Below are 15,097 nucleotides of genomic sequence, written 5' to 3'. Positions count from 1 at the left end.
CGCCTGTCCACCTGTTCTGAACTATTGAGCGCACCCTGCAGGTGAAAGATGGCAGTGCACCCCCTATAGAATTGCCTATGGCGATGCCTTTGGAATTCCACATGGATACACCGAACACAACACATGTATCTAACCTGAACATGAACCACTTTCTTTATTCACTTTACATTTCAAATGTCACAGCAAGAAAGGGGATCTTCAACTCTACACATGTTGACAAAGGCCTACCTACAGGGTTAGTCAATTCCATTGTAATTCCAGTCAATTCCGGAAGTACACTGACATTTCAATGCTTTTCAATGAAGACAGTTTTGAATTGTAATTTGGTTTGCTCTCTGTATTGACTGGAATTTTAAATTGAATTGACCCCAACCCTGCCTACATGTAACATAAACATTCAGGCCCCGTACCCTGCCTTTTAATTTATTCATAACCCCCTGCGCTCTCCTAACCCTTTGTCCCGAACACTCTACCTCTGACTCACTCACACAGCGTCCCTCAGGTAACCTTTTGTCGTTATGCCAAACTTGTTTATCAAGCATTAATAATCCAGCATACTTGCCGGCAACGAGTCCGTCATTAATTCTTCAAACTGGGGTTCAAAATGAATTCAAAATGAGCTCTCCTCTTGGTTTCAGGGCTACCATGTGGCTATTTACCTCCTCAACGTTTGTCAAACCACTTTTGATTTATCTGTGAAGGACACGCCGCGCTACACTTTAAATTAGGTTCATTTCCTGGTTCTGTCGGCTGAATTTATTCATGTCAAATAATTTACTGGTCGCAGAGGTTGGCCACATGAAAGATGAAAGCAACACCTGGAGGAATTGCAGTAGTGAATAACCTTGATGAATTTAAATGTTTAAGTGGTTTTCAAATACTTGCCCTTTTTAGGAAATGAGAATGTTCCCTGGGGTACCAGTTGAGGTACCAGTATCGTGTAGAAATGAATAGCACTTGATATTGACATCTCAATTAACTCGCGTCACATTTAATTCACCCATGGAAGTGTTATTATTGCAAAGTGGTTGTTGAGCAGTCCTAAGTGTTGCAGTGGCCTGATATCCTGTTGGCAGCATGATGAATATAAACGGTGTGAAAAATACTCCGTCTAGATGAGCTCACCAGATGTGCATGCTAACATTACTCTTCCCTGAAGTGGGGGGGAACCAGATTTCACAGTGGGCTGCCAAGTTCACTGACATCAGCCTAGGAGCTCCACTCTTAAGACACCTGGTGAATGATCAAAACACGTAAACAAAGGAGCGAAGGTAAAGGTGAATACAGAGCGACGATATCCGTCCGTTGTGTTTGTGTGTAAAGCCCAGAGTACATAACACTACTGTTCCAACAGGACATTCAGTTCATTCACTGACCGTTCATCTAGTTCCTAAAGAATCATGTTGGATTGGGAAGTTATGGTGACCGTTCATCTAGTTCCTAAAGAATCATGTTGGATTGGGAAGTTATGGTGACTGTTCATCTAGTTCCTAAAGAATCATGTTGGATTGGGAAGTTATGGTGACCCTTCATCTAGTTCCTAATGAATCATGTTGGATTGGGAAGTTATGGTGACCGTTCATCTAGTTCCTAATGTATCATGTTGGATTGGGAAGTTATGGTGACCGTTCATCTAGTTTCTAAAGAATCATGTTGGATTGGGAAGTTATGGTGACCGTTCATCTAGTTTCTAATGAATCATGTTGGATTGGGAAGTTATGGTGACCCTTCATCTAGTTCCTAATGAATCATGTTGGATTGGGAAGTCATGGTGACCCTTCATCTCATTCTGCTGTAAGGTGAAAGTGATTGGATGTACTGTAGCAATTCCTCTGGTGTCAGGAAACTGGACTGTAATCTGACCCTGCTGAATTTACAGATTATGCACCGGCTTGTACTTTTGGCGTTGTGTATCATTTACGCTACTTTGGCGTCTGGGAATGGAACACAGAAGCTACATGGAATACCTTTTTTAGCGTGGTCACTGTTAGCGTGGTCACTGTTAACTGTGACCACGTTAACAGTGACCGCGCTATGTGAAAACCGGAGTAGAACAGGATCAGGCTTCTTGTCTTACAACCGAAGAGAAGATAACATTAACTCTGTAACTACAACGTGAGAGAATGCCACAGTCCTTGGGGTTAAGGTGTGTGTGTGTGTGTGCGTGCCTCAGACTGACGCCTTCTGTTTTGTCTCTCCTATAGATCACCAGAAGCTGGAAAGAGAGGCCAGGATTTGTCGTCTGCTCAAGCACCCCAATATCGGTTAGTCAAATACTGTACAAGTCTAACATCTGTGAATCAGTGTTCCACCTTCAGTTCCTCACTTTCTCCTGTCCTCCACTCCCCTGTCCCTGACCTTTTTAATCTCTTCCCTCTCCTTCACATTTAATCCCTCTCCTCTTTCTGTTCAATGTGCCAGCTGGCACTTCACTGGTAGCAAGCAGTAAGACAATCACACTGTTATTCCATAATACACATGCGGGCGCTCGCCCACACACACACTTGACCGTCTGTCTCAGTCCTGGCCAGCCCACTGTGCCAGGGAAACTGTCCCATCATCCATGGCAAAAAAAAAAAAAAAAGATTTAGAAAGGACCGGCCTCTTGCCTGGTAAAACAGCAATGTGTCCATCCCCAAGATATCTCACGCCTCGGGGATAAACCCCCACCTCCACACACTCCCATGTAGGCTATCTCCATTTTGAAGGTAACCAACCTTGATACGCCCCAAAGCCATTTTTAGGTGGATCCTGGGTAAATAAACATTGAAAGTCTGTTAAAACCAGACCTCGCCCACATTCTCCCAGTCCCTTGCGGGCTGCCAAGGGACACACGGAGGCCAAGGCACTGTAAGACTTGACGACCACACTGGGTGTTGGTGTGGTTGTTTTCACACTGTTTGTTCTTTCCCGGGAAGAGAAGGATGAGGGGGGCGGAAGAACAAGACGATGATATGGGGGGGGCATTTTGTTTGTCTATCGATGAGAAGACTTGGTGATAAAATGTATAACGTGGGAGACCATTGGAGGAAGAGTGGTTTGGGTGGCCATGTGTCTCAGTTCTCAGTCCTGGAGCTATTATTATTAGATAGGAATACACACCAGATAGGAATACTGGAGGAATACACACCAGATAGGAATACTGGAGGAATACACACCAGATAGGAATACTGGAGGAATACACACCAGATTAGGAATACTGGAGGAATACACACCAGATTAGGAATACTGGAGGAATACACACCAGATTAGGAATACTGGAGGAATACACACCAGATTAGGAATACTGGAGGAATACACACCAGATTAGGAATACTGGAGGAATACACACCAGATTAGGAATACTGGAGGAATACACACCAGATTAGCAATACTGGAGCAATACACACCAGATTAGCAATACTGGAGCAATACACACCAGATAGGAATACTGGAGCAATACACACCAGATAGGAATACTGGAGCAATACACACCAGATAGCAATACTGGAGCAATACACACCAGATAGCAATACTGGAGCAATACACACCAGATAGCAATACTGGAGCAATACACACCAGATAACAATACTGGAGCAATACACACCAGATAGGGCAGGCTGACCTAAGCCCCTGGCACATAGACTACTGCAGCATAGATACTGGAGACTGAGACGGGGGTGGTGTTTCAGGACACTGTAGCCATGTCCGATGATACCAGCTGGCACTTCACTGGTAGCAGTAAGACAATCGCACTGTTATTCCATAATACACATGCGGGAGCGCGCCCACACACACTTGACCATCTGTCTCAGTCCTGGCCAGCCCACTGTGCCAGGGAAACTATCCCATCATCCATGGCTAAAAAGAGTTAGAAAGGACCGGCCTTTTGCCTGGTAAAACAGCAATGTGTCCATCCCCAAGATATCTCACGCCTCAGGGATAAAACCCCACCTCCACACACTCCCATGTAGGCTATCCCCATTTTGAAGGTAACCAACCTTGATATGCCCCAAAGCCATTTTTAGGTGGATCCTGGGTAAATAAACATTGAAAGTCTGTTAAAACCAGACCTCGCCCACGTTCTCCCAGGCCCTTGCAGGCTGCCAAGGGACACACGGAGGCCAAGGCACTGTAAGACTTGACGACCACACTGGGTGTTGGTGTGGTTGTTTTCACACTGTTTGTTCTTTCCTGGGAAGAGAAGGATGAGGGGGGCGGAAGAACAAGACGATGATATGGGGGGGGGCATTTTGTTTGTCTATCGATGAGAAGACTTGGCGATACAATGTATAACGTGGGAGGCCATTGGAGGAAGAGTGGTTTGGGTGGCCATGTGTCTCAGTTCTCAGTCCTGGAGCTATTATTATTGCCACCCCACACCACTAGAGGGATATCAAAAGACCACCAACTTTACTACCCGGGGCCTCCCGGGTGTGCCATCAGAGACTCTGGATTCGCGCCCAGGCTCTGTCGTAACCGGCCGCGACCGGGAGGTCCATGGGGCGACGCACAATTGGCCTAGCGTCGTCCGGGTTAGGGAGGGCTTGGTCGGTGGGGATGTCCTTGTCTCATCGCGCACCAGCGACTCCTGTGGCGGGCCGGGCGCAGTGCGCGCTAACCAAGGTTGCCAGGTACACAGTGTTTCCTCCGGCACATTGGTGCGGCTGGCTTCCGGGTTGGATGCGCGCTGTGTTAAGAAGCAGTGCGGCTAGGTTGGGTTGTGTATCGGAGGACGCATGACTTTCAACCTTCGTCTTTCCCGAGCCCGTACGGGAGTTGTAGCGATGAGACAAGATAGTAGCTACTACAACAATTGGATACCACGAAATTGGGAAGAAAAAGGGGTAAATAAAAAAAATAAAAAATCTTTGGCCCATAAATCTCCTCCAGTGCACAAGCCCGAGGGTACGCAAGACCGGACAGGAAGATCAGGAAGGTCACTTCAGTGACTCAACCCACTCAAGTTGTGTATAGCGAAAAAAAGGCATGACACACCCTTCTTAGGGACGGCATTGAAGGTCACTCGTAAGCCAGTGACTCAGCCCCCGTAATCGGGTCAGAGGCAGAGAATCCCAGTGGAGATAAAGGATCCTTGTGACCGTAGCGTACGTGTAGGTATGTACGGCAGGACCAAATCCGAAAGATAGGTAGGAGCAAGCCCATGTAACGCTTTGTAGGTTAGCAGTAAAACCTTGAAATCAGCCCTTGCCTTAACAGGAAGCCGTTGTAGAGCGGCTAGCACTGGAGTAATATGATACATTTTTTGGTTCTAGTCAAGATTCTTGCAGCCGTGTTTAGCACTAACTGAAGTTTAACTTACCCTTTCTCCAACTCCTCTCTTCCCCCCCCCCCCCCTCCCCATCTCTCTCACCCCCATATCTCTCTCCCTCATCCATCTGTATAATATCATCACCCAGGGAAGTCGTTTTCCTCTTGTGTGTTAATTACACTGATGGCTGGCTAATTGGTTGTACCATATAAACCTAACATACCAACCATGGCAAGGTCTCCTCATGGTCATCCCTCTCCAAGGGTTGTGTTCATCTGTGCAGAGGATCAGGCCAAAATAGCTGGGTGTGTGCGACACCTGTTCAGAGACCCAAAACCCTAAGAATAGAACCGAGATTTGGCTGGGCCTGTTGACCACTCGGCCTGTCCTGCTGACCAATTGAAAGGCGGTAACACCTGACTGGCTGTTTCCTGCATGGTGACCCGTGTAGAACTTGGCATTAAGATGCTGTACGCTGTAAATAAGTAATGGTTCCTGGAGGATCCTTTAGGGGTTCTTCAGATTGAAACTGTGAGGAAACCGCTATAAGTCCATAATGTAGAGGCCTGTGGGATATTCATTGAAGAGGATACTACATGTGATCTCCATAACATAACAATACCAATTGACATACCTTTGTACGCCTCCTTGTCTGTATACCTACAGACACAAAAGTGAACAGTTCAGTCATCTGCACTCAATACAGCCAGCCTTCAACATGTTCTTATAGCCTACACGTTCTTACCTATTTGTTGATTGATATTCATTGAATTGTGTCCATTTTCTGTTTTAAGAAAGATTTGCACAAATATGAAAAGACAGATGGTATCATCATAAAACAATATCAATTTAGATCATACAAGGGACAAACCTTACCTTTTTATATTGAGTTCTTTACAATGTTCAGTTAAGTGCCTGTACCTGCTGTCCTTTTAAATTCAAATCAAAATGTTTCTGTTGGGCAGTTCGGTTCCTGCAAGAACCCCCACCAACTAAGGAGGTTCCTCGATGAACCCCACCTATGGGGTTCTTGGAAGAACCTTTTTGGGGGGCAATTTTCTAAGGTTCTTCAGAGAACTTTGAGGATCTAAGAAGAACCCTGGTTGTGAACCCCTTATGTTTAGACTATAGGACATCAGGGTTATATGACGACGTGTATCAAGGCAGACTGCTCCAAATACAGTTCACTGAACTCTCAACGGGGTCATATTTCAACAGGAAGCATTTATACGTCCTGTATGATGTGTCCGTCATATGAAAGCGTTTTGTACGCTATAGGACATGATATTGATGTGGTTAAGCATTCATTATTGATTGATGTGTTGGGAAGTGAGCTGATATGACACAATACATCAACAAGACATCTCCTGACACATTAAAGGAAATGCCCATTGAACAAGTTTGGGATGTGTAGTACCATTGATGTGAACCCTGCTGTATTGTGTTCTGAGTCTGTCTCCGTGAGATGAATGAGGAGTTTGTATGGCCTTCGAGGTTTATTATGGATTCAATTGAGTCAGGCAGGAGCGAGGACGTTTAAATCAGGGTCATTTGTGTAATGGATGAGGTTCTCTTCCTCACTGACTTTTTTTTATTTTCTTTGCCTGACATACACACACACACACACACACACACAAGCACAGACTGGATGACTAAATGGTTCCGTCTGAAGGGCATAATTTCTAATCAGACTTTTGCTTTCTCTCTTCCTCTCATCCCTCTCTCGCTCATTTGCTCTCATCCCATTCCCCTCCCCTCTCACTCGCTCTCATCATACCTGCTCGCTCTCACCCCCCCACTCCTCTTTCTCTCGCTTGCTCTCATCCCCTCCCTCCTCCTCTCGCTCTCATCCCCTCCCCCCTCTTGCTCTCTCACACAGTGAGGCTCCATGACAGCATATCAGAGGAGGGATTCCACTACCTGGTCTTTGACTTGTAAGTACAATGTTTCTTTCAATATAATCCACCCCAACCATCCGACCAGTGGTATAACCCACCGTCGACCCCAACCATCCGACCAGTGGTGTAACACACTGTCGACCCCAACCATCTGACCAGTGGTGTATAACCCACCGTCGACCCCAACCATCTGACCAGTGGTGTATAACCCACCGTCGACCCCAACCATCTGACCAGTGGTGTATAACCCACCGTCGACCCCAACCATCCGACCAGTGGTGTAACCCACCGTCGACCCCAACCATCCGACCAGTGGTGTAACACACTGTCGACCCCAACCATCCGACCAGTGGTGTGTAACCCACCGTCGACCCCAACCATCCGGCCAGTGGTGTAACACACTGTCGACCCCAACCATCCGACCAGTGGTGTGTAACCCACCGTCGACCCCAACCATCCGACCAGTGGTGTGTAACCCACCGTCGACCCCAACCATCTGACCAGTGGTGTGTAACCCACCGTCGACCCCAACCATCTGACCAGTGGTGTATAACCCACAGTCGACCCCAACCATCCGACCAGTGGTGTAACACACTGTCGACCCCAACCATCCGACCAGTGGTGTAACACACTGTCGACCCCAACCATCCGGCCAGTGGTGTAACACACTGTCAACCCCAACCATCCGACCAGTGGTGTGTAACCCACCGTCGACCCCAACCATCCGACCAGTGGTGTAACCCACCGTCGACCCCAACCATCTGACCAGTGGTGTAACCCACCGTCGACCCCAACCATCTGACCAGTGGTGTATAACCCACCGTCGACCCCAACCATCCGACCAGTGGTGTAACCCACCGTCGACCCCAACCATCCGACCAGTGGTGTGTAACCCACCGTCGACCCCAACCATCCGACCAGTGGTGTAACCCACCGTCGACCCCAACCATCTGACCAGTGGTGTAACCCACCGTCGACCCCAACCATCTGACCAGTGGTGTATAACCCACAGTCGACCCCAACCATCCGACCAGTGGTGTATAACCCACCGTCGACCCCAACCATCCGACCAGTGGTGTATAACCCACCGTCGACCCCAACCATCCGACCAGTGGTGTATAACCCACCGTCGACCCCAACCATCCGACCAGTGGTGTAACACACCGCCGACCCCAACCATCCGACCAGTGGTGTATAACCCACCATCGACTCCAACCATCTGACCAGTGGAGTATGCAAGACATAGCTTCAGCCACAATGTCCTACAGTGACCAGAAGCAATGCAATCCCTTCGTGGCTTTCTAAGATATGTACAGTATCCTTAAACACCTAGTTCAGTAGGCCTGCAGTGTTATTGGATTTAGAAACTATTCTTACTTCAAAAGTGAATAGGTTATTTGGGTTTAATCAATCTAACCCAAATTTAGAAGAGACTAAGAGAAGGAATCTGATCACTGTAGACACAGTGTAACTCTTCAAACACACACACACACACACACACACACACACACACACACACACACACACACACAGGGCATGAGCTTAGGTAAGGTAAACAAAGCTGGCGAACATTTCCACCAGAGCAAATCGCAGGATGGCGTTGTCCTCCTGTCAGTGGGGCATCATGGGAGATTAGCAGCGGGCATGTTCCCCCGGTGTTGTCCTCCTCCATCTGTTTCATGTCCTCACTCCCCCTGCTCTCCTCCCCAACACACTCTCCATTACTGCTTTATTACAGAATTATCTTATTAAATTGGTGGGTGTGTGTGTGTGTGTGTGTGTGTGCGCGCGCGAATAGATATTATAACACTACACAGGAATCACTGATGTTTGTGTATGTACCGGTGTACTGTATGAGTACTGTGCACTGTATGAGTACTGTATGAGTACTGTGCACTGTATGAGTACTGTGCACTGTATGAGGACTGTATGAGGACTGTATGAGGACTGTATGAGGACTGTGTACTGTATGAGTACTGTGTACTGTATGAGTACTGTGTACTGTATGAGTACTGTATGAGTACTGTATGAGTACTGTGCACTGTATGAGTACTGTATGAGTACTGTATGAGTACTGTGCACTGTATGAGTACTGTATGAGTACTGTGCACTGTATGAGTACTGTATGAATACTGTATGAGTACTGAGTACTGTATGAGTACTGTATGAGTACTGTATGAGTACTGTGCACTGTACTCAGCTCTTTGCTACACCATGTTCCTTGGTTGTATGCACACTGTAAATGTAGTCATTGTTAGATAAACCTGAATACTAATTATATTTTGTCCGTGTGTGTGTGTCTCTAGAATCTCTCCAGGCTTGGGAATAACTAACACAGATCCGTAGATGACCTCTCTTAGCATCTGTTCACCGTCTTCTCTCCATCAACTCGCTCTTTCTTTTCTCTGTTCTCTTGTCACTTCACTGCTCCCTTCTGGGGAATTTACATAACCAATGGAAAAGGGTACATCACACTTCCCATTGGTTCAGAGCTGGTCAAGCTTGAAAAAAAGCCATATACACTGAACAAAAAATATAAACGCAATATGTAAAGTGCTGCTTTCATGAGCTGAAATAAAAGATCTCAGAAATGTTACATATGCTCAAATTTTGTGCACAAGTTTGTTTACATCCCTGTTAGTGAGCATTTCTCCTTTGCCAAGATAATCCATCTACCTGACAGATGTGGTATATTAAGAAGCTCATTAAACAGCATAATCATACACACGTGCACCTTGTGCTGGGGACAATAAAAGGCCACAATGTGCAGTTTTGTCACAACACAATTTCACAGATGTTTTGAGAGAGTGTTTAATGGACATGCTGACTGCATGAATGTCCACCAGAGCTGTTACCAGAGAATCTAATGTTAAAGCCCTTTTTGGGGGAAAAACTCATTCTGATTGGCTGGGCCTGTTTCCCCGGTGGGTGGGCCTGGCTTTTTCAAAATGTTGTTAAATTACAGCCTTATTCTAAAATTGATTTAAAAAAAAAAATCATGACAAAACAAAACCGTCTTTTAGAAATGTTTGCAAATGTATTCAAAATAAAAAATACATTATTTACATAAGTATTCAGACCGAAGTTAAAGCCTACAACAGCCCCAGAGTTTGGTGAGGACATCTGAGTCCTCTGGTCTAAAGTGGACATATTACAATATGATTTAGACTTTTGTTTGCCTAGCCTCTTATAAATCAGTTTGAACCCTGACCTGAGGGATTTGATTACAGTCTTCCTTCACTACATCTCTCTCGATCTCCTCTTCCTCTTCTCTCTCATATATACTCTGTCACCATCGCATATTGGCTCCATATTTCAAACATTTTTGACACACAGATCAATATAGCTTCAAAAGAAGACCATTACCATGACTTCCTCTCTCTCTACCAGTCTCTTGTGTGTTGGTAGCAGTTTGGCAGTGTTTTATTTGATAGCTGGAAGGGGAAATCAGTTCCAATATATTTTAAATGCTGCATTTCATTTGACTAATGGGCTGCTAAAAACATTTTTTTTTAAAGTATCAGATCAGTGATGAAAGCTTTTCTCTATTTTTACCCAAGTAAAGAATGACAACAAACAATAAAACTGCAGTGAGGCTAAATCACATTGACCGTGAATAGAAGAGGTACTTTAAAAAAAAACCTTTATTATATCCACCTGCTTGCCATTTTATATTTTAATGTGTTCCTCCATTCAATGAACGATCACTTCTTACTAATGCGCTATATGGAACAAATTGAAAGCATTGCGAGAATGCCTGTGGTTTGTCGCATGGGACAGTAGGCCAGAGAAAGGTTGTTTGGATAGAGTTTTGGGGACAATGACTCGGACAAATCTTTGATATGTAACAGTAGAGCTTACATAAAGAGAAAAAATAGCATGTATTGTAACAGTGGTTTACATTTAGGAACAGAAAATTAGGCATGGGCGAAAGGAGAAATTAAATTCACACACAAACAGGAGGGACTACTTTATCAAATGAATGGGAATTAAAAATAGAAACGCTAAAATCGGAAACAATTTTTTTGTTTAATTCATGAAATGTTTTTATGTCTCATCCTTTCTCTCTCTTCCTTGATGATGCCTGAATGGCAGATTTGCAACACTGTTCTCCGGGTCTCCCGCGGTTTTCCCAATTTCTCGCTTGGAATTAACTTGTCTCATTTTCCCGTCTCTTCCAGGGTGACTGGTGGGGAGCTGTTTGAGGATATCGTAGCCAGAGAGTACTACAGCGAAGCAGATGCCAGGTCAGACTCACACAGGCTCAAATCAAATCCAACTGTATTAGTCACATGCACCGAATACAGCAAGGGTGTAGACCTTACTGTGAAATATTACTTACAAGCCCTTAACCAACAGTGTAGACCTTCCTGTGAAATATTACTAACAAGCCCTTAACCAACAGTGTAGACCTTACTGTGAAATATTACTTACAAGCCCTTAACCAACAGTGTAGACCTTCCTGTGAAATATTACTAACAAGCCCTTAACCAACAGTGTAGACCTTACTGTGAAATATTACTTACAAGCCCTTAACCAACAGTGTAGACCTTACTGTGAAATATTACTAACAAGCCCTTAACCAACAGTGTAGACCTTACTGTGAAATATTACTAACAAGCCCTTAACCAACAGTGTAGACCTTACTGTGAAATATTACTAACAAGCCCTTAACCAACAGTGTAGACCTTACTGTGAAATATTACTAACAAGCCCTTAACCAACAGTGTAGACCTTACTGTGAAATATTACTAACAAGCCCTTAACCAACAGTGTAGACCTTACTGTGAAATATTACTAACAAGCCCTTAACCAACGGTGTAGACATTACTGTGAAATATTACTAACAAGCCCTTAACCAACAGTGTAGACCTTACTGTGAAATATTACTAACAAGCCCTTAACCAACAGTGTAGACCTTACTGTGAAATATTACTAACAAGCCCTTAACCAACGGTGTAGACATTACTGTGAAATATTACTTACAAGCCCTTAACCAACAGTGTAGACCTTACTGTGAAATATTACTTACAAGCCCTTAACCAACAGTGTAGACCTTACTGTGAAATATTACCTACAAGCCCTTAACCAACAGTGTAGACCTTACTGTGAAATATTACTAACAAGCCCTTAACCAACAGTGTAGACCTTCCTGTGAAATATTACTAACAAGCCCATAACCAACAGTGTAGACCTTACTGTGAAATATTACTTACAAGCCCTTAACCAACAGTGTAGACCTTACTGTGAAATATTACTAACAAGCCCTTAACCAACAGTGTAGACCTTACTGTGAAATATTACCTACAAGCCCTTAACCAACAGTGTAGACCTTACTGTGAAATATTACTAACAAGCCCTTAACCAACAGTGTAGACCTTACTGTGAAATATTACTTACAAGCCCTTAACCAACAGTGTAGACCTTACTGTGAAATATTACTTACAAGCCCTTAACCAACAGTGTAGACCTTACAGTGAAATATTACTTACAAGCCCTTAACCAACAGTGTAGACCTTACTGTGAAATATTACTAACAAGCCCTTAACCAACAGTGTAGACCTTACTGTGAAATATTACTAACAAGCCCTTAACCAACAGTGTAGACCTTACTGTGAAATATTACTAACAAGCCCTTAACCAACAGTGTAGACCTTACTGTGAAATATTACTAACAAGCCCTTAACCAACAGTGTAGACCTTACTGTGAAATATTACTAACAAGCCCTTAACCAACAGTGTAGACCTTACTGTGAAATATTACTAACAAGCCCTTAACCAACGGTGTAGACATTACTGTGAAATATTACTTACAAGCCCTTAACCAACAGTGTAGACCTTACTGTGAAATATTACTTACAAGCCCTTAACCAACAGTGTAGACCTTACTGTGAAATATTACCTACAAGCCCTTAACCAACAGTGTAGACCTTACTGTGAAATATTACTAACAAGCCCTTAACCAACAGTGTAGACCTTCCTGTGAAATATTACTAACAAGCCCATAACCAACAGTGTAGACCTTACTGTGAAATATTACTTACAAGCCCTTAACCAACAGTGTAAACCTTACTGTGAAATATTACTAACAAGCCCTTAACCAACAGTGTAGACCTTACTGTGAAATATTACCTACAAGCCCTTAACCAACAGTGTAGACCTTACTGTGAAATATTACTAACAAGCCCTTAACCAACAGTGTAGACCTTACTGTGAAATATTACTTACAAGCCCTTAACCAACAGTGTAGACCTTACTGTGAAATATTACTTACAAGCCCTTAACCAACAGTGTAGACCTTACAGTGAAATATTACTTACAAGCCCTTAACCAACAGTGTAGACCTTACTGTGAAATATTACTAACAAGCCCTTAACCAACAGTGTAGACCTTACTGTGAAATATTACTAACAAGCCCTTAACCAACAGTGTAGACCTTACTGTGAAATATTACTAACAAGCCCTTAACCAACAGTGTAGACCTTACTGTGAAATATTACTAACAAGCCCTTAACCAACAGTGTAGACCTTACTGTGAAATATTACTAACAAGCCCTTAACCAACAGTGTAGACCTTACTGTGAAATATTACTAACAAGCCCTTAACCAACAGTGTAGACCTTACTGTGAAATATTACTAACAAGCCCTTAACCAACAGTGTAGACCTTACTGTGAAATATTACTAACAAGCCCTTAACCAACAGTGTAGACCTTACTGTGAAATATTACTAACAAGCCCTTAACCAACAGTGTAGACCTTACTGTGAAATATTACTAACAAGCCCTTAACCAACAGTGTAGACCTTACTGTGAAATATTACTAACAAGCCCTTAACCAACAGTGTAGACCTTACTGTGAAATATTACAAACAAGCCCTTAACCAACAGTGCAGTTCAAGAAGAGTTAAGAAATATTTAACAAATAAACTGCAGTAAAAAATGCACACAAAATAACAATAACGAGGCTATATACAGGGGGTACCGTTAGAGTCAATGTGTGGGGGTACAGGCTAGTTGAGGTAATTTGTACATGTAGGTAGGGGTAAAGTGACTATGTATAGATAATAAACAGACAGTAGCAGCAGTGTACATGTAGGTAGGGGTAAAGTGACTATGTAGAGATAATAAACAGACAGTAGCAGCAGTGTACATGTAGGTAGGGGTAAAGTGACTATGTAGAGATAATAAACAGACAGTAGCAGCAGTGTACATGTAGGTAGGGGTAAAGTGACTATGTAGAGATAATAAACAGACAGTAGCAGCAGTGTACATGTAGGTAGGGGTAAAGTGACTATGTAGAGATAATAAACAGACAGTAGCAGCAGTGTACATGTAGGTAGGGGTAAAGTGACTATGTAGAGATAATAAACAGACAGTAGCAGCAGTGTACATGTAGGTAGGGGTAAAGTGACTATGTATAGATAATAAACAGACAGTAGCAGCAGTGTACATGTAGGTAGGGGTAAAGTGACTATGTATAGATAATAAACAGACAGTAGCAGCAGTGTACATGTAGGTAGGGGTAAAGTGACTATGTAGAGATAATAAACAGACAGTAGCAGCAGTGTACATGTAGGTAGGGGTAAAGTGACTATGTATAGATAATAAACAGACAGTAGCAGCAGTGTACATGTAGGTAGAGATAATAAACAGACAGTAGCAGCAGTGTACATGTAGGTAGGGGTAAAGTGACTATGTAGAGATAATAAACAGACAGTAGCAGCAGTGTACATGTAGGTAGGGGTAAAGTGACTATGTAGAGATAATAAACAGACAGTAGCAGCAGTGTACATGTAGGTAGGGGTAAAGTGACTATGTATAGATAATAAACAGACAGTAGCAGCAGTGTACATGTAGGTAGGGGTAAAGTGACTATGTATAGATATTAAACAGACAGTAGCATAGTACTGACACACCTTCTTCACAGCAGCTATGTTCCTGGTCTAG

General features: G+C 43.7%; 1 protein-coding gene across 15 annotated transcripts in view; it reads left to right on the top strand.

Annotated features, from left to right (window-relative positions):
* The window catches only part of LOC110500890 (calcium/calmodulin-dependent protein kinase type II delta 1 chain), a 93,697-nt gene that overhangs the window by 43,609 nt on the left and 34,991 nt on the right, over positions 1-15,097 (top strand). For all 15 annotated transcript variants that reach the window (XM_036958205.1, XM_036958198.1, XM_036958200.1 and 12 more), the window contains 3 exons: positions 2,205-2,264; positions 7,131-7,185; positions 11,331-11,396. In XM_036958205.1, the coding sequence (XP_036814100.1) occupies positions 2,205-2,264; positions 7,131-7,185; positions 11,331-11,396 (181 nt within the window). The remainder of the gene's footprint in view (positions 1-2,204; positions 2,265-7,130; positions 7,186-11,330; positions 11,397-15,097) is intronic.

This window comes from Oncorhynchus mykiss, chromosome 21 (assembly GCF_013265735.2).
Source record: "Oncorhynchus mykiss isolate Arlee chromosome 21, USDA_OmykA_1.1, whole genome shotgun sequence".
NCBI classification, from domain to species: Eukaryota; Metazoa; Chordata; class Actinopteri; order Salmoniformes; family Salmonidae; genus Oncorhynchus; species Oncorhynchus mykiss.
Note: the sequence above shows the minus strand (reverse complement) of the source record. Positions and strands in the feature narration are given on the sequence as shown.